Source organism: Peromyscus leucopus, chromosome 23 (assembly GCF_004664715.2).
Source record: "Peromyscus leucopus breed LL Stock chromosome 23, UCI_PerLeu_2.1, whole genome shotgun sequence".
NCBI lineage: Eukaryota > Metazoa > Chordata > Mammalia > Rodentia > Cricetidae > Peromyscus > Peromyscus leucopus.
The window spans coordinates 38,377,388-38,397,561 of NC_051082.1; the positions used below are offsets into that span (position 1 = coordinate 38,377,388).

At 48.4% G+C, this 20,174-nt stretch overlaps 1 protein-coding gene across 1 annotated transcript in view; it reads right to left on the reverse strand.

Moving 5' to 3' along the window:
• The window catches only part of Sdk1 (sidekick cell adhesion molecule 1), a 970,573-nt gene that overhangs the window by 17,504 nt on the left and 932,895 nt on the right, over positions 1-20,174 (reverse strand). The window contains 3 exon segments of the mRNA XM_028887375.2: positions 3,435-3,572; positions 6,293-6,457; positions 18,876-19,001. Coding sequence (XP_028743208.1) covers positions 3,435-3,572; positions 6,293-6,457; positions 18,876-19,001 — 429 coding nt within the window.

Genomic DNA, 20,174 nt, shown 5'->3' on the forward strand with positions numbered 1-20,174 from the left:
CTGATGCCAAAATGCCAGTATCCTTGCCAATGTTTTATGAAAATATGCTCAGAATGCATACCCTTATTAAAAGTCAGGGAAGTCAGATGTTTCACAAGTCACATAATTAAAAAACTCACAACCCATGTAACGAAATTGAAAGTAAAAAACATGCTTGTATGGGTAAGATAGGTAAAGAAAGGGTTTCCTTTAAGTGACAAAGATGTGTCTTTGCATTAACCACTGGCTTTTAAATTAATCTACAAGTGTGTAACTGTGAGAAAATTATTTCTAATATAATATAATAATTTAAAAATTATTTCTATCTATCTATCTATCTATCTGTCATCTATCTGTAATCTATCTATCTATCTATCTATCTATCTATCTATCTATCTATCTATCTATCTATCTATCTATCTATCTATCTATCTATCTATCTATCACCTACCTACCTATCTGGTGTGTTTCTGTGGGTTCCTGTGGGTGTGCATGCTATAACACCTGGGCAGAGGTCAGAGGACAACTTTCAGGAGTTGAGTCAGGTCCTGGGAATTGAACTCAGGTCTTCAGGCTTGGCAGCAGGTGCCTTTACCTGCTGAGTCATCTCTCTAGCCTATGTGATGATCAATCTTGCTTGACAATATATTGGAATTCAGTATCACCCAAGAAATAAACCTCTGGTTGTGTCTGTGGAAGGTTTTCTAGATTAGATTAAACCCCACATAGCACTGGGGTTATAGACAGGGTACTGCCATGCCCTAGATTTTACATGGGTGTTGGGGATTTGAACTCAGATCTTTATGTTTGTACAGCAAGCACTCTTGCTCACTAAAGCATCTCCCCAGACCCCACCCTGGAAGTTTGCACTAGCACATTTACTTGGTGCTCAGATTAGACTCTGTCTTCTACCTTCCAATGTCAGCTGAGAGATTCTTTGAAAGGTGAGGATTTTAACTGACATGTTCCCCACTCTCCTGCTGCTACCCCTCAGAGAGTATCACCCTACCCCGAGGACATGGTAAGGTATGTGCTCACCCTGAGAGGATTCCCTGTGATGGGCACCCTGTACCTTCCATGTGGCTGGATGCTGAGACACCAGCCCATAGAACTGGTATGGTAGATGTTAGGTTTGCCTAACATCTTGATGGGTGTTGGGCTGGTGAGGACAAAATGAGAGGGGCCATTAGGCTCCTGCTAGGCAACAACTAAGGACATGAAAAGGTTCAACCTCCCCAGCCCCCCAACACACACACACTCAAGTCACCTTCGGGGAAACAAGCCCCACCTTCAGGCTTCAATTATGATGTTAAATTAATACCCTAGGGGGAGCCTGGGTATTGGAAGCTGCAGGTCTGATGTGTCTTTTTCTAGTCTGTTTTCCAGATGGAAGAGGAGAGAGAGACTTTATGCTCTTCTGTAACTGCATTAACTCACTAAAATGACATGCCATTCATACACTGCAAATCCCAGGGGAATAAAATCTGATTTACGAACACTTGTTAGAAGTGAATTTATACAGAAAAGAAAAAGAATAAACTCTTTCCTTTCAGGGATGGATTGCTAATGTCTAGGCGATTTAGGCGCTCCATCTCATTAGCCCCTCTGGTGGTGCTGATGCCTGGGAGGGATCCCTGGAGTGCTACTTTTGCCCCAGGGGACCAGCATGGCTGTGATCTTCATTATCAGATTAACAGATCCCCATCAGGGACAGACCTTTCTAGAAAACAGAGAGCCCCAGTGATCCACCGGTCCCCACCCTTCCAGCTCTGGGATTACTAGCAAGTAGCACCAAGCCCAGCTCTCTTTATGTGAGGCTGGGAATCTAACTCTGGTCGTCATGTTTACAGCTAGGTCTTTACCAACTGAGTTACCTCCACCGCCCCTGCTGTGCGCTCTGGCTCAGCCACAGCTTTGAGAACCGCTGCAAGGTGGGGACTCGGGGGTGGGGTTGGAAGACCACAGGTGTAAAGCTGGTTTCTAGTTATGCTTAGAAATGGTCTTACTGGTCATTATCAGACTTTTCAAAATTGAGGACAATAAAGAGCATCAGTGTGAAGTGTGTGTTCTTATCTCCTGTAGCCATCACTTCTGTGCAGGTGTGGAGTCCACACAGCATCCATAAGGCTGACTCTCACACCATCCCTCTCTGCTCCTCTCCCCCAAGATGCAACCACAGCATTGCCTTCGAGACACATGCTTCTACTTGGCCTTCTCCTGACCTCCATGTCTAAGAAGCCACACCACATGAGCGTTCCTGCAGCTGGCTTCATGTCCCACCTACATGTTCCTTTCTCTGACAGTGGTGATCAGTCCAACAGCACACGTGCGCTGATGGAGCATTGGCTCAGTGCTGAGCATGGGGCTCTGCTGACAACGAGGGAACTGACCCTCAGAGGGGTCAGAGCTGGAGGAGGGGATGTGGAGGGGATGGAAAAGGAAGTCCAGGTTCAAGTACATGAGAAAGGCCCTACCATAGGAAATTTCCGTCACACTCAGTATGATGGAATACTCAGGTGGGTCCCTACATCAGAGGGGTTGGGATGAGACTTTTCTTATTTAACACTCATCCTGTCTAGTCCTATTTAAAAATGTGAGTGCATAAGAACAATGGGGCGTGGGAAGGAAGATTCAGAGAGCCCAGTAAGTCTAACACCATGGCTAATATAAGGGGTTAGAAACTGTATCGTCAGGCCTGGAGATTAGGGACTCTGGCATGCTAGGAGAGCACTGTGGGATTCCAGGCAGGCACTCTACCACTGAGCCACACCCCCATCCCCTCACTGTGGGATTCCGCATCTCTACCACTGAGCCACACCCCCATCCCTTACTGAGGGATTCTAGGCAGGTGCTCTACCACTGAGCCACACCCCCATCCCCTCACTGGGGGATTCTAGGCAGGGGCTCTACCACTGAGTCACACCCCAGCCCCTCACTGGGGAATTCTAGGCAGGTGCTCTACCACTGAGCCACACCCCAGCCCCTCACTGGGGATTCTAGCAGGTGCTCTACCACTGAGCCACACCCAGCCCCTCACTGGGGGATTCTAGGCAGGTGCTCTACCACTGAGCCACACCCCAGCCTCTCACTGGGGGATTCTAGGAAGGTGCTCTACCACTGAGCCACACCCCAGCCCCTCACTGGGGGATTCTAGGAAGGTGCTCTACCACTGAGCCACACCCCAGCCCCTCACTGGGGGATTCTAGGCAGGTGCTCTACCACTGAGTCACACCCCAGCCCCTCACTGGGGGATTCTAGGAAGGTGCTCTACCACTGAGCCACACCCCAGCCCCTCACTGGGGGATTCTAGGAAGGTGCTCTACTACCGAGGCACTTGTTTCCCTAATATTTAAGCATTGTTAAAAGAGACCCTGGCAGATCCAGCAGAGAAATCAAATGTCAGTCCTCATGTGCAAATGCCAGGTCACCATGTGAGACAGAGGCAGATGTCACACCTGTGCCACAGTTCTTGTACTTCTTGCTTTGCCCATGCAGGACCAGTGCGAAGACCACCAGGAGGACAAGGAGGAGGCTGGAGAGCGCCATCACTAGCAGGAACCACCACTCCTCATAGAAGGGGACTTCAGCTTGTGCTGTGGAAAAGACCATATAGAATGAGGCTCAACATCAGCTCCATACATCCATCTCCCTGGAATCTAGCAGCAGGGAAGAGAAAGAGCTCTCCAGGAGGGCTTGTCACAGCCCAGCACATGCTGTCGGGAAAAGACATGCTCTTCTGGAAATTCCACAAGCTCCATAGCAGGTTTGGGAATCTACCCTTAGGAATTTTTCTGCCTTCTCTATGGAGTCAAGCTTGGGGGTCTGTCATGGTTACTTTTAACTTTCAACTTGGCAGGATCTAGACTCACCCTGAAGCCAAGTCTCTGGGCACTGTAAGGGGTTATCAGGTCAGTCAGGTTAACTGAAGAGGGCAGAAGACCCATCTTAACTGTGGGTACCACCATTCCTTGGCTGGGGTTCTAGGATATATATGGTGGTTTAAATAAAAATGGGTCCCATAGGCCCATAGAGAATGGCACTATTGGGGGTGTGGCCTTGTAGAGGAGGTGTGGCTTTGTTGGAGGAAGTCTGTCTTTGAGGTCTCAGAGGCCCAAGCCAGGCCCAGTGTCACTGTCACTTCCTGCTGCCTGCTGATCCAGCTGTAGAACTCTCAGCTACCTCTCCAGCACCATGTCTGCCTGCATGCCGCCATGCTTCTTGCCATGATGATAATGGACTGAACCTCTGAACTGTAAGTCAGCCTCAGTTGAATGTTTTCATTTATAAGAGTTACTGTGGTCATGGTGTCTCTTCACAGCAATAGAAACCCTGACTAAGACACTCTATAAATCAAGAAAGGGAGCTGAGTGTGCATTTGTTGCTCTTTGCTTCTTGGCTGTTGATGTGATGTGAGTGACTGCCTCAGGTTCCTGCCTCCATGACTCCTATATCATGATGCATTGTACCCTTGAGCTGGGACCCAGAACAAGTTGCTTTTGTCAGGGTACTGTGTCATGGCGGCAGGACAGGAAACAGGACAGGATGGACACACACCAGACCCCTCTTCTACTTCTGACCTTATCCTGAGAACCATCGCCATGCCCCTCCTAACCCACCTCCTTAGAAACACTGACTTAAAGTGGGACCCTGCTTCCCCTCTCTGGCTCAGCCTTCCCTCAAGGGATGCTGCGTGCTTTGCTCCATTACACTTGTTGATCTCACCATGGCAACCAGGTCCCAACCATCTTGACCATTCTCTACTATCCTACCCCCTCACTCACATCCTTTAACACTGTCACTAGAGAAATCTTCCTAAATGGAAATACCACATCCCCACCCCACCCCCCTCCTCCACTGGCTCCCCTTGGTGCCAAACAAGGCAATGGCTGAGCCCTCCAGGTCTCTGGATTTCATAGTTACTGTTGGTCTCAGAAGCCCACTGGGCATGTTTAGCCACCTGCTGGCCTCCTCCACTGGTCCAGGAGGCCCTGAAGTCCGGGGCTGTGTGTTATTTAATGTCCCTAGCAAAACTCAGCTGAACTGTGGGTGCTGAGTGTGAACCTGCTTTTGAGACATCTATTCAAAAGTGTTTCGTGTAAAAACTGCTTAGGCAAAGGGTCGGCTTCCTCCTTCCCGCCTGTTCTATTCTGTTCACTAAGAGAGGAAAATGGGAAAATGTCTTCTCTACAGGTGCTGGGCCTGTAGGGCCCCACTCCTGCACCACAGGGGTGTCCCTGTGGGGGAGCGGGTTAAGTGGCACCGAGGGCCCTGAATGACGAGCCTCTTACAGGCAGAGCTGAGGGTCTGCTTCCAGCTGCCCAAATCTCCAGAAAACACTTCCACCTTCATATAAAGTATCTCACTGGCTGGATGACGAATAAGTGCATGCTGGGAATAAAGGGGAAATTGGCTTTGGATAATGGTACACCACAGGGCTTCTCAGGCGATGACAGTGTTTTGAATCCGAAGGATGTAAGTGGGGCGTCTTGCTGTGCATTCAATATCCCATGTAGCAAGTCCCGTGACTCTCAGGCTGGCCACCCAGGAGTGCCGGCCAGCTCTGCCTCTTGGCAGGGGAGAGAGGCCTCAGCTGTCCTGTGGGGAGTTCTTATCCCAGAGACTGGGTCCTGATGTGAGGCCGGTGTGTGAAGGTGGTTAGTATTTCTGAAGGATGTCATGAGTTGACTGCGGTCCAGATGGCAGCCACGGCTGTCTTGGATGCTGTGTGATCTCAGAAGTGTTTGTGGATGATGCCTCACGGAAGAAATAAGGGACTGTATTCCACCTGCTGTCTGCTGCGTGGGGTTCAAGGCCACGTGGGCGTGAAGTCACTTCATACCAGTTCTTCACAGAGCAAGCTGGGTTTTATATCCTTTTTCGTGTGTGTGTGTGTGTGTGTGTGTGTGTGTGTGTGTGTGTGTGTAGGCCAGAGGTGAACTGTAGGTGTCATCATTAGGAATAGCACCCATCACCTTTTATACAGGGTACCTCATGGCCCTGGAGCTCACAGATCAGGCCCCAGGACCCTCCCTCTACCTATGCAGAGCTGAGACAGCAGTGCCTGTCACCATGCCTGAGTTTTTGATATGGCATGGAAATCCTACCTTGTCTGTAGAGTGTCCTTGGCAGTGGCTCAGAGTCTGGGGTTGTGCTTGAAGAAGGCAGTCCCAGGGAGGAGTTGCATAATACAGAGGGTCTATACCCGTGCTCCCCACTGCGATCTGCAGCAGCTCCTCCACCCAGCTGGAGGCCAGGCCTCCATGTGATGGGCGTTTCCACTTGATGTATCCCCCAAGTGTCCTGACGGGCTTACCTGACACCGCTGTGGAAGGGCGGCTGGGTTCCCCAAAGCCTGCCTTGTTCACAGCCACCACCCGGAACTCGTAGGTCACCCCTTGCCGAAGTTTGTCCAGGCCCACGGTGTATGATGTAGCGCTCCGGGGAATGTCCTTTGCAAACATGTCCCATAAGCCTTCATCTGCAAGAGGGATCAGAGATGGAGCAGCGGTCAGGGCAGCTCTTCTGGAGATGAGCCCTAGGCACGTGGCTACCCACGTGCAGCGCTGGCCAGCTCACAGCGGCCTGGGACAGGGCATCTGGGCATCCAGCCTCAGGGGCGGGAGCGGACCACGGTGGAGAGGTGTGCCTCCTTCATCAACAAATGTCTCAGAGGAGCGAGCTGGGCACGATGATTTATTTATTTGTTATTATCTTTATTTATTTTTGTGGGGTTATTGATATGTCACAGTGGAGATCAAGGGACAACTTGTGGGACTTAATTCTCCATCTACCATGAGAGTTCTGGCACCAAAATTGGGTCATCAGGCTTGATTAAACCATCTCACCACTCAGGAGTGGCATTCTCTCCTCTCTCTCCTTCTTATCATATTGTCATGGGTTCTAGGTCCCCCCTGGTTTCCCACTTGATGTCACCTTAGGGACACTGGCTCCTTCTGGCTCACTGCTTCCCCTGCCTGTCCTGTGCTATGCGCCCCATGGCTGACCCTTTTGATGCCATTCTTGACCTACAGACAGCTCCACCTGGACACTGGCTGGTCACCAGCTGGCCTGCACTCATTGCGGACGGGTTCCAACCCTGTTCTGACTGGAAACAAACCCGGCCAGCTGGTTGAGGGGACAGTTTGAGCCATGGCTTCCTGTCTTACTGCTCCCATCCCTGTGGTGGTACACGGCGGTCTCCATGCGTTGTGGTGGACAGAACGGACATCTGTGCTCCGGAGTGGCTGTAATCCATCTATCTTGGGCTTCATCTCTTTCAGAGCAGAGTGTTGGATTATATGGAAAACGCAGGCTCGACCCGTGGTTGGGGGCAACGCTGTCGGAGCGCCATGTTCTCTGCTGGGGTTTAGACCTGGTTTCTGCCTTGAAGGCTACTTACTTCCCCAGTGAAAATATATTATCAATGCCAAGTGTCTTGAGCACCTGCAGGGTCAAGCCTGCCCTAAATGCAGAGTGGGTGTTTTACTTGCACCCCACAACTGCTAGGGATCAAACCCAGCCATGCTCCACGGCTGAGCCACTCTCCCAGCCCCTCACTGAAGGTTTCCAGGCAGGTGCTCTACTGCTGAGCTAATGTGGCCCAGCCTGACATTTTTAGTCAATGACCAGTGCTACCAGTATGCTCTTTTCTTTTTCTTTCTTTCTTTCTTTCTTTTTTTTTAAGATTTTGTATTCTGGACAGATGCTTGCAAATCTATGTTCTCAGTAATAGTCACGGTGCCAGAAGGTAGAAACCACTCAAGTGACCCACGGACAGACAAAGGGCTAAACAATAAACACTGCATGTGCACACAGTGGAATACCACTCTACTTTCAAAATGGAGGGATTCTGTAATAGGAGCTGTTTGAGCCCTGTCCTGAAGCATCGCCCCGAGTGAGGTAGCAGGTAACTGTTGCATTTGTCTGTGACCTTGAGGCAGATGGCATGGTCGCTGGGGGACTCTTAAGACCTGGGATGCATGAATGCAGCCCTCTCTTTGCTACCTTGTGTTTTTGGATGCTGGGACAGACCAGGGCAGAGCTTGCAGAGGACAGATTTGGACCATGTCTCACCCTTCCAGGATCCTGTGACAAATTCCTTTATTCTGTCTGGTGAGTTAACCCCCAAATAAATTCCTTTGATCATTAAGCAGACTCCGTAGATTGTTAGTGATATAATGCTGAACTATGCCCCCAGCCTGACATTTTGCTAGCTCTGGTGCTACCAATATGCTTTTTTTATTTTATTTTTAAGATTTTTGTATTCTGGATAGATGCAAATCCACATTCTCAGTAATATTCACAGTACCAGAAGGTAGAAACTACCCAAGTGACCCATGGACAGACAAAGGGCTAAACAAAACACTGTATGTGAACACAATGGAATATTACTCCACTTTCAAAATGAAGTGATTCTTACACTATGCATGGGTGCTGAGGACATGATGCCCAGTGAAGCCAACTAGTTACAAAAGGCCACATACTACACAATTTTGTTTAGATAAGGTCCTCAGGGTTGTTCAAGCACTGGAGACAGTGTAGAATGCTGGGTTCCAGGGAGTGGCGCCGGAGTCTGGGTTTCCAGGATGAAAGATGGATGATGGTGAGGGATACACAGCACCATGAAGTTCCTCAAAGCCACTGAGCCGTACGCTTCACACAGTTTAAGTGTGACTGGGGAGATGGCTCAGGGGTAAATGGTTTGCTGTATAAGTATGCAGCCCTGAGTTCAATTCCCAGCTGGGCATGGAGGCACACACATGTAGTCTCAGAACTGGGGAGGCAGAGATAGGAGGATCCTCAGTGCTCTGTGGCCAGTCAGCCTGGCCGAATGGGCGAACTCCAGGCTAGAGAGAGGCCCTGTGGATGATGACTGAAGAATGGTACCCAAGGTTGATCTCTGGCCTCCACAGGGACAGGGACACACACACACACACACACACACACACACACACACACACTATGAAGTGGTGACTTTTATAGTTTTCCACAGTAGGTAAATACTAAATTTATGTAAATTTTGGTATTTAGGAAAACGTGAATAAGATCAAAGCCAGAATATGTCTTATGTAGGAAAAAAAAAAAGTGATTCCAAAGCACCAACCAACAGAGTGGAGGCAATATAGCCAGGGAAGTGGTCATGGGGCACTCGCATGGCGGGCCATGCACTTGCATGGTGGAGGCAGGGCAATCAGAAGTCACCCTTGGCTTCATAACAAGTCCATTCTAGGCCAGCCCGGGCCACACAAGGCCATGTTTCAACAATAACAACAACAAACTGAAAACCCAAAGCACTGTGGCTGAACAAACTGTCTATAACTACGTAGCCTTAGTGCAAAGCTTGGCTCTGGCATTGGCTGTGTGACCTTAGGCAGAGAACTCAACCTCTCTGGGCCTTCTCTTCAAATGGTGATAACATAGGTATGTACAGTGTAGGCCTGCCTTGAGGATTCATTGTTTTTATTTATAAAGTGATTAGCATACTGCTTCACACTCAGTGTAACATGAGTGACTGCAAATAAAATACAAATTCCCCAAGGAGGCTGCTGCTAAAAGGTGGGTGCGGAGCCTAAATTGTTCCTATAATGTAGAAATCCTTCCCAGGTTCAATTTCCTCTCACAGGCAGAGGTATGCGGGACTTGAAAGCACAGGCAATCTGGGGAGGAAAAGCCCACTGAATATACATGTGCACGTACTGCCTGTTTTTATGGCCCAGGAGCGATGGGAAACGAAACCTCACCACACCTTCTTTGCAGAAGATGCACTCGGAGGGATTAGCCCAATGGTAAACAGGAGGAGACTGCCGGTGTGTGAGTCGGTGTTTGCTCAGGGTTGAGACTTTGCCCTGGCGAAGCCCTGATAGTCACAGGTTAATGAATCAGGCGATGCTGATGGTTTTAACGGCACCAGCAGAGGCTCGAGCCCAGTGATTTATTCCTACATATTCACATCTGGTTGTTGTTCATCAGGAGAGCCGCCGGGGTGGCAATGTCACCACAGCAAACTGGGGCATAGGTGGTCCCTCCCCCTACCTAAAATAACAAGTCTTATGTGCACAGAATGGATGTCAGTGTGGTTTGTGGATTTCTAACAGGTTTGTTTTTATTTATATGTATCTGTAAGTGTTTATGCGAATGTATGTCCTTTGCTTTTGGCATCCAGAAGAGGGAGCTGGATCTCCTGGGGCTGGAGTTACAGGCAGTTGTGAGCCACCTGAAATAGATGCTGGGAACCGAACTCAGGTCCTCTGTAAGAACAGCAAGTGATCTTAACCACTGAGCCACCTCTCCAGCCCTGGTTGACATTTCTTACGTGAATTTTGCTTAAGAACAGTCTGGAGTGATAGTGCCTTTAATACACCCAGCCTACAAAGTGCTGGAACCCCTCTGACATTTTCTTGTTCACCTACAAATATTCAGGGCCCACGTTGTGGTGGGATGCTCCTCTGCCCCTCAGGGAACAGGAGTCTCCTAGGCTAGGTACAGTCTAGGATGGAGGCTGGGAGGAGAGGGAAAGTGAGAATATGTGTGTTCTTCTCCTCCTCTGCCCCGCGCCCCATTCCAGGAAAGGACAGCTGTTCTACCCACAGCTTCCAGAGCATGTGCTCAGTTTACTTCACTGTTTATACCCCAGGACGCTTGAATTTTTAAAGAATTCATTAAACATTGGTTCTTACCTATCCACCCACCTACCCATCAACCTACCCATATATATTCATCCATCCCCCACAACCCACCCATCCATCCATTTATCATCCACCCATTCACTCAACTGCCCACCCATTCATCTACCCATCTATACCCACTCCCTCATCTATTCACCTCTTCACTGACTCACCTACCCATTCATCTCCCCATTCATCCACTCACCTATTTATGTACTTACTCACCTATCCATCAACCCATCTACCAACCTGATTCATCCTCTCATTCATCATCTACCCATTCACTCAACTACTTATCCATCCATTTATGTATCCATCCATTCACTCATATATGCACCTACTTACCAAACTCACCCATTCTTCTACCCATTCACCCACACACCCATTTATGTACTCATTCACTTACCCACTCACTTATCCATCCATTCATCCACCCACCCACCTACCTACCTGTCTACTCACTTATCCACTCATCCATTTATCTACCCACCCACCCATCTCTCTGCCCACCAACCTAATCACCCACCAGTCATTCACTCACTCACTCATCTACCTACCCATCTATTTACCCCTCCAGGCAGCCATCTTTGCTTCCCCTGGCCTCTTTCAGGCCCCAACTCCACTAGACTTTCCATAGATAACAGCTACCCCTATTTTACTTCATGCTTAGCTCCAAGGTCCTAAGTGTTGAACTCACTGTGGTGTGTTTTCCACTAAAAAGATAATGTTACGCTATGAGAGTCTAAACATAGAAATACAGACTTGCAAACTGGGTATTGTTCAAACCCACTAAAGTTAGGTGACAGCGCCCGAGCCTGGAGGATTTCCATTGCATCTGAGGTCTGAACACCTTTGTGGCGAGTTCTCTCAGTGTCCCCTGCATTCATGTTTACTTAATATTCTCCTGTTGCCGGGGACAAACACGATTTCCTCTGCTTCTATCGTCTCCCAAAGACCACATTTTACTTTAAGAGCTCTGTCATAGCTCCAGGAGCTCTGTGCATTTTTTATAAAAACATTTTAAAATATTGATATAGGATCTCAACACTGAGCGATTTATTCAGCAATCCACTTACACTCAAAAATGGGGGTGGTGGTGGTGGTGTCATGCCAGGATGATTTCCTTCTGAATTAACAGAAGAAAATGTTTGCATTTTTAATTTTGTTTAATTCTGCCTTCTAAAATTAGCATATCGTACTTGGATTATAATTCACTGGGCTATTTATCCACACCAATATTTACATGGTGATCACCAGTGGGGGGGGTGACAAAAAAATCTTGGCAGCTGTGAGAGCAGCCACTGTTTCCCAACTGTGGGTTGTTTTTCTCATTTTTATTATGCTGCTAAATATCTCAATAAATCAGTGATGGAGAAAATACCTCCACAAATTTGTGAGAAAAATAACATTACAGAACTATTAACAATAATGAGATTTGTGCAACCGATTTTCTTTGTATCGGGAAGATCCCCAGTGCCTGGACTTCCAACTCAGTCGGAACAGGAGAGGACACCATGCCTGTGTTTGCCACAGGAAAACCCTGGGCATTTAGTGCAGGTGACCCACTTGTCATCACCATGAGAAAGCTGGGACATGGCTAGAAGAGAACAGTCACCACACTTCCCATTCAAGGCCAGGTCTCTATTGGCTGATCCTGGGTGAGTTCCTGGGTGACTGCTGTCCTGGGTGACTGGCTTGTCTCCTGGTTGACTCACTGGTCCCTCAAGTGACTGATTCATCTCCTGGGTGACTGATCAGTCCCCCAAGTGACTGGTTTCTGGGTGACGGTTCTCCTGGGTGACAGACTCCCTAGGTGATGGGTCTCTTAGCTGATCCCTGGGTGATTGACACATGTCTGATTGATTTCCTTCTGCCCTATCCCCAGTTGCCTGATCCTCTGATAATGTCACAAGATAACAGCAATGGGTGCCTTTGGTTCCTGGTGACTGACCCCTGAATGACTAACTGGGTAATGACTGATAGATACCCTAGGTGATTGACCCCTGCATGACTGGTCCTCAGATGACTGACCCCTGAATAATCCTCCCTGATTGACTCCCCCATGACTGATCCTGGAGAACCGATTCCTGGATTATCAATCTTGTTTCTTAGCACACTGTCAGAGAAAGTCTGCCTCGAGATCTTAAGAGAGCAGGGAAGCACCAGGACATAGATGCTGCAAATGTTCCTATGGAAGCGTCACTGTCACCACACACCTATCATCCCCCAAGATGAGTGGAACTGCGGAGTTTACTCTCTGCACGGGCATTCCTTAGAGAAGACAGACTCTGAGTTTCCTCCTCCACTGTGTTGTATCTGATGAAAGATTGAATGGAGACCCTAAAAACAGAAGTCTCTTCTAGTACAAACACATCTGCTGTCAAAAGCTATGCTTGTTTCTAGAGGACGGAATGAGTCAGCTTTTATCTCTCAATGCCGGCATCTCCCCAGTCCCAGTCTAAGGGATGTATTTGCTCCTATATGCTATCCCATCTTTTCTGAACCAAGAGAGAGCCCAATGCAGCATGACCAAGGGGCCTTCGCTGGATGTATCCCTCCAACGCCCAGGCATAAGCACCGCAGGTATCAGGGCAGACAGCATGCCAATACAAAAGTTTGATTTCACGGCCAATTAAACAGGGTCTCCATGCTGAATGAAACTGTCACTCACCACCACCGAGACTGCGGGTTCCACTAACTCACGAAGCCAACAGCCTGACCGCCAGCCTGCAGCGCTGAGCGAGTGGACGCCTGGCAGTCATTTATTTCTTAAGCACTGCCGTTTCTCTCTGTATAAATGGTCAAGCTAGGAGGGAGGCCTAGACAACAGGCTAAATACAGCTGCTAATAAAAGTGCCTTTTGCCTGGTCCTTGGCTAAGGTAGCAGACGGTACTTGGTGCATGTCTCATGGTAGGGATGGCCAGTGACAGAGACTGACCCAAGAAAGGAGGACACCCAGGCATTTGGGGGTCTGTGGTATGAGGCTAAAGTCCACATGCTATACCTGCTGACATGGGCGTGTCCTTAGATCTCACACCTTCAAAGAATATGAATTTATTTATTTATTTATTTATTTATTTATTTATTTATTTATTTATTATGCGTGTGCATGTGTGCATGTGTAGGCCAGAGGAAAAACTCAAGGGTCATTCCCCAGGTATTGTTCCCTTTGGATTTTGAGGCAGGTTTCTCAATGGCCCACGGCTTGCTCATTCAGCTGACTATCCAGAGAGCCTCCGGGATCTGCCTGTCTCTGTCTCCCTGGCACCAGGATTACAAGCATGCGTCATCATGTCCCTTTATATTGAGCACAGGTTCTAGGGATCAAACTCAGGTCCTCACGCTTGTATGGCAAGCACTGTATCAACTGAGCCATCTCTCCAGCTCTGTACCTAGTTTATTTTTGAAACAGGGTCTCCCCATATAGCCTGGGCTTGCCTAGAATTCACCATCCTCCTGCCTCATCCTCTGGAATGTTGAGAAGACAACTCTGCACAATCATGCCCAGCTTGGAAATTTGGTTTTCTTCCCGGTTGAGTTCAAACTCGCCTTGCCAAGAACTGACAATGAACACCATGCATGGGAAAGACTTGGGGTGCACCCAGGAGGGAGGCTAGAGAGGCCCAGCCTCTCCTGCAGGCTAAGGGATCATCTGTGAAAACGGTAATACAATGTCTGCCTGCCTTGGGTGCGTCCTAAATATATATTTCATGGCTGCTTTGGAGAGGAAAGTATATTTATAGCGCCTTTAGTGCCATTCCAGTGTATTGTGTAAATATGTAAATTAGGCTCCGAGAGCTACACAGCAAAATGCCTCGGAATAATTTGTGTAAATAAATCATTCGAGTCTGCCCACCACATAGCTGCTTTCCAGGCACCTTTTGCGACAGGATTCCAGGGGAGGCTGGTTCACAATTTAGAGACATGATCCAGCTGGTCAGCCAGTCCTGGTAGAGCTTGATGGCCATGTCCTCAGGCTACACTCAGGGACCACCCTCTCTGGAATGAGAGATCCTGTGATTTAGCCTGATGCGATGCCATTAGCTACTGCTGGGTGCAGCAGCCATGGGCTCTTCAGCAAAACCTTCAGGGGTGAAGACAGGGATGGGGACAGATGGGGACACAGTGTTGATGGGTTTGTCTTCAGGAGGGCAGGCAGGGATGTGGCTGGGCAGGGACACATCAGGCTGAACAGACCATTTGGGCCATGGAACCCCTACCGCTAAGTGTCTCTGTGCCCCTAGATGCCAGGCGGGCACAACTCTGCCTAAACCAGGGCTCCGCCCGGAGAAGGCCTTGCCAGGGAGCTTCAGTGGAGAAAATGAGAAGATATAGTGTTTAATGGTTTGTGTAATGAGGCCTGAAATAGATGACAGCTGAGATCCAGAGGCCCCTGGGTCCCAGCAAGGTGTTTAAATATTGACAATCTATAAAAGCTTGCATGCTGCTGTGAGCTGTGGCTGGCCTGTGTTGCAGAGGGGATGGGGCATCATGCTGTGTGTGTGTGTGTGTGTGTGTGTGTGTGTGTGTGTGTGTTCAATGAAAAGCCCTGGCCGAGCAGCCCACCATGGTCAGTTAGCGAGATCCACAAGGGGACATGGGTGGCAATTGTCTTTCAGTGTTGGTGGCAAGACAGCAGCCAAAGCCCACTCTGAACACAGAGTCACTGTAGAGAGCTGGTTGGTTGTCCTCAGGGCCGTGGAGGAGACAAAATGATCACAGGAGGCCTCAGAACCTTCACTGTCTATAGAACCTGTCTCTAGAGCTGGCCAGCGCCTTGCTCCTCATATATCAGCTAGAGGCCTCACTCCAGCAAGCTGGAGCCAAAGAATTTTTCCTTCCTTCCTTCCTTCCTTCCTTCCTTCCTTCCTTCCTTCCTTCCTTCCTTCCTTCCTTCCTTCCTTCCTTCCTTCCTTCCTTCCTCCCTTCCTTCCTCCTTCCTCCCTTCCCTCCCTCCCTCCCTCCTTCCTTCCTTCCTTCCTTCCTTCCTTCCTTCCTTCCTTCCTTCCTTCCTTCCTTCCTTCCTTCATCTCTTCCTCTGTCCTTCCCTCCCTCCCTCCTTTTCTGTCTCTCCCTCCCTCCCCCTTCCTTCCCTTCCTCTGTCTCTCCCACCCTCCCTCCTACCTTCCTTCCTCCATTCCTTCCTGTCCTTTTCTCCCTTCCTCTCTCCCTCTCTCCCTCCCATCCGCTGTTTCTCCTTCCTTCCCTCCTTGCCTTTGTGTGTTTTCATTCTTCGACAATTTCATATCTTACAAAATTTTCCCACTGCCCTGCATCCAGGAAGAAGCTTTAAAAGGGTGTTTGTTTTGTGTATGTGTGTGCACTTAGGTGTGTCCATGCAAACATGCATAGGTAGCACTGTGGGCATGTGCATGCTGTGGCACATGTATGCAGGTCAGAAGATGACCTCAGGTGCTGGTTTTCATCCCTCACTGCCTCTGAAGCAGGATCTTGTTTGCTGATGCTACACCAGCAGCTAGCAGGCTCACAAGCTTTCTGGTCTCCAGCTCCCAGCTTGCTGTGGGAGCATCAGGTTGCAGGATGTTCTGCTGTGTCCAACATTTAGGCATGCTCTAATGCAGTGGTTCCCAACCTTCCTAACACTGAGACCCTTTAATACAGTTGCTCATGTTGTGGTGACCCCAAGCAGTAAAATTATTTTGTTGCTACTTCATAATTACAATTTTGTTACTGTTATGAGTCATAATGTAAATATCTATATTTTTCTGGTAGTCTTAAATACCAGACCAAATGGCCCCTAACACCACAGCCCCATCTAGGATTGGGAAAGAAGCCACTTCCTGAAGCATGCCTGCTGCTTCACCTGTGTTCACGCTCAGGCATTCCTTAGGAGCTGTGCAACCATCTGAAGGTCATGGTGAAGCTGCTTAGCATTCTCCACGTTTGGTGACAGCCCCCCCACCCCCGCCCAGCTCCCAGTGGTAATACCCAACTTAAACCATCAGAAACTCATTTTCCAATAACCTCCACCCTTCATTATCAAAACCAAATGGAACTTTCACACATGGTAGGTGGGAATGTCGATTAAGTCTGTCACTATGGAGAACAGGAGGAGGCCTCTTCAAAAACCTAAAAAACAAAACTGTGGATGATCCTACGGTCTCAGTGCTAGGTATACAGCCAAAGAAAACGAGGTCAGCATGTCCAAGAGATAGCTTTGCTACCTAAAATGAGGAGTCAGCCTAGATGCCTGTCCATGGAGGAATGGCAAAAGGAAGTGTGGTATAAATACACCATGGAGTATTACTTAGTCGTAAAGAAGAACCAAGTTCTGTGGCTTGTAGCAAAATGTATGGAGTTGGGGGAGACCCCACATTAAGTTAAATAACCCAGACATAGAAACACAAGTATCTGCACTTTGCCTCAAATGTGGGAACCCACAAAGAAACATGACTTGGAGGCAGAACAGTAGTTATGAAGGATTGCTGGGTTTGGGTGTGGTCTGTGCCTGACATCATGTGGTGTCATGATTGGTATATGAACTGCCTCCCACAGGCTTGTGTGCTCAATGCTGGGTCACCAGCTGAGGGAGCTAGTTCAGAGGTGGACCTTGCTAGAGGAAGTAGGCCACTGCAGGTGGGCCCTTGTTCCCGCCCCTTCCTGGCCCTCTGTCTGCTTCCAGTCTACCATGAAGTAAACAGTTCCCCTTCACCACACTCTCCTGCCACCGTGTACTGCCAAGTGCATGGGCCAAGTGACTAGTCTGAACCTTCTGAAACGTGAGCCAAGACAAATCTGTTTTCCTAAGTTCTTCGTGTCAGGTAATTTAGTCCTAGCTATGTGACGGTAACAAACATAGCTCGCAGGAAAATACCACACTGGAGCCTGGGGTGTGGCTTAGGTGGGACAGGACTAACGTGGCATTCCAGAAGCACTGGGTTCCGTCTCTACTACCACCTAAAACTGGGCAGAATGATGTATACCTGTGATCCCAGCACTCAGGAGGAGGGAACAGAAGGATCACCCTTGGCCATGTAAACAGTTCAAGGCCAACCTGAGTTACATGTACACTGTCTCAAAAAAAAAAATCCACTGAATCCCACTAATACATGCAATTAATACTTGTCTAAAAGTGGTCAAGAGAAGGCTGGAGAGAAGATTTCAGAGGTAAGAACACTGGTGCTCTTCCAGAGGATGTGGGTTCAACTCCCAGCATATACATGGTGGCTCACAATCCTCTGTAACCCCAGTTCCAGGGGATCCAATGCTCTCACCTCCTCAGGCATTAGGCACATGTGTTACAGACATACACACAGGCAATATACCCATACACATCAAATAAAAATAAAATAATGTTTTTAAAAAGTGAGTAAGATATAAAGAAGTTAGAAGGAAGGAGGTAGTGCAGGGGCAGGTCTGTGTGTATGTGTGTGGTGTATGTACAGAGTGTGGGACTGTTTGCAGATCCACGCACACACCAGGCCAGAGGAGGATATCGGGGACCCTGCTCTGTTACTCTCACCCTATTCTCTTGATTCAGGATCCTCTCCCTGAGCCTTCAGAGAGGCCAGCAGCCAGCAAGCCCCACCAATCCTCGTTTCTCCACCGCCTGCAGCACTGGGGTTACAGGTACACACGCACACATTGCCATATCTTGCTTCTGATGTACTAGGGATTTGAACTCAGGTCCCCATGCTTGTACGGCAAGCCTTCTTACTTGCTAAGCCATCTTCCCAGCCCAGGAGTGGACCTTAGCCCTTGTTTTCAGGAGCCTGGAAGGTACAGCACTTGATGTGCCATTTCCTCTATTAATAAGGACATTTGCAATTATCCAAAGCGAGCAAGGCTCCTTCCATGGGCTGCCAGCATTAGACCCCTGAGAGGAGCCCTGAAACACTTCTCGGTCTTCCTGATGAGCTGAAATGTCTTCAAGTGTCCTTTGCCTCTCATCTATCCTTTTCTGAGAGTGACAATTATCATCTCCCTGAGTGTCATGCGGCTAAGGCATCAGAAATTGAATGCCCAAGAGGTTAAGAGCACAGCTGTGGTTACTAGGCACTAAGAAGGAACAAGAAGTGAGATTTGGCTTACACACACACACACACACACACACACACACACACACACACACACACACACACCTCAGTCCTGTGAGGGAAACGCAGGGAGAGGAAGCCAGAGACTCCACGGACCACAACCCTCAGTGTGACCGAGATGCCGCCATGTGGGCAGCGCCGCTTCTGGTGTCCAGCAGGGCCCACTGCTCCTACCTGATGGCCTGGCCTCGATGACGTAGCCTGTAGTAGGAGTGTTCCCAGCATGTCCCTCTGTCCACTGCAGGCTCAGCTCGGAGGCAGATTTGGTGACCAGGACATTTCGTGGAGAGCCTGGGGACCCTGTGGGATAAAAAGAGCAGATTGAGTGGACATTGGCCTTGAGGGGACTAGTGGTTCCTCACTGGGACAGAAGTGTTGAATTCATTTGTATTAAGATTTTTTTTATTAATGATTTTTTTACATTTTAATTTATTTATGGTATGTGTGTATCTCTCTCTCTCTCTCTCTCTCTCTCTCTCTCTCTCTCTCTCTGTGTGTGTGTGTGTGTGTGTGTGTGTGTGTGTGTGTGTGTGTGTAGGTGCCTGCAGAGGACAGAAGAGGGCATCGGATCCCTTAGATCAGCGGTTCTCAACCTGTGGGTTGCAACCTGTTGTAGAATATTATTTTAAGATGTGTTACATTCATTTATGTTGTGGAATATTTGTTTAATGATGCAAAGATGTGTTGCATTCTTTTATGTTGCATTTGTTTAATTCTGCAAAGTTGTGTTACTTTGCCTGTCTAAAACACCTGATTGGTCAAATAAAGAGCTGAATGGCCAGTAGCGAGGCAGGATAGAGGATAGGTAGGGCTGGTAGGCAGAGAATAAGTAGAAGGAGAAGAAGGGAAAAGGAGGGAGAAAAGGAAAAGGAGAGGAAGACACTATGGGCCAGCCACCCAGCCACACAGCCAGCAATGGAGAAAGAAGTAAAGAAAGACATACAGAATAGAGAAAGGTAAAAGCCCAGAGGCAAAAGGATAATTTAAGTTAAGAAAAGCTGGCTAGAAATAAGCCAAGCTAAGGTGGGGCATTCATAAGTAAGAATAAGCCTCCATGTATTTTTTTTGGTGGGGGGAGTTGGGTGGCGGGTCCCCAAAGAGCAAAGAGTAAGAAAAAAAAAAAACAAAAAATTTGCAGTCACATATCAGATTTGGGGTCACATATCAGATATCCTGCATATCAGATATTTACATTATGATTCATAACAGTAGCAAAATTACAGTAATGAAGTAGCAACAAAAACAATTTATGGTTGGGGGTCACTACAACATGAGAAACTGTGTTAAGGGTCGCAGCATCAGGAAGGTTGAGAACCACTGTCTTAGATCAGAGTTACAGATGGTTGTGAGTCACCCTCACGGGCACTGGGAATGGACTTGGGACGTCTACAAGGGCAGCAAGTGCTCTCAACCACTGAGCTATCTCTCCAGCCCTAGACTGGTTTTGAGGCAGGGTCTTGGTACACAGCCAAG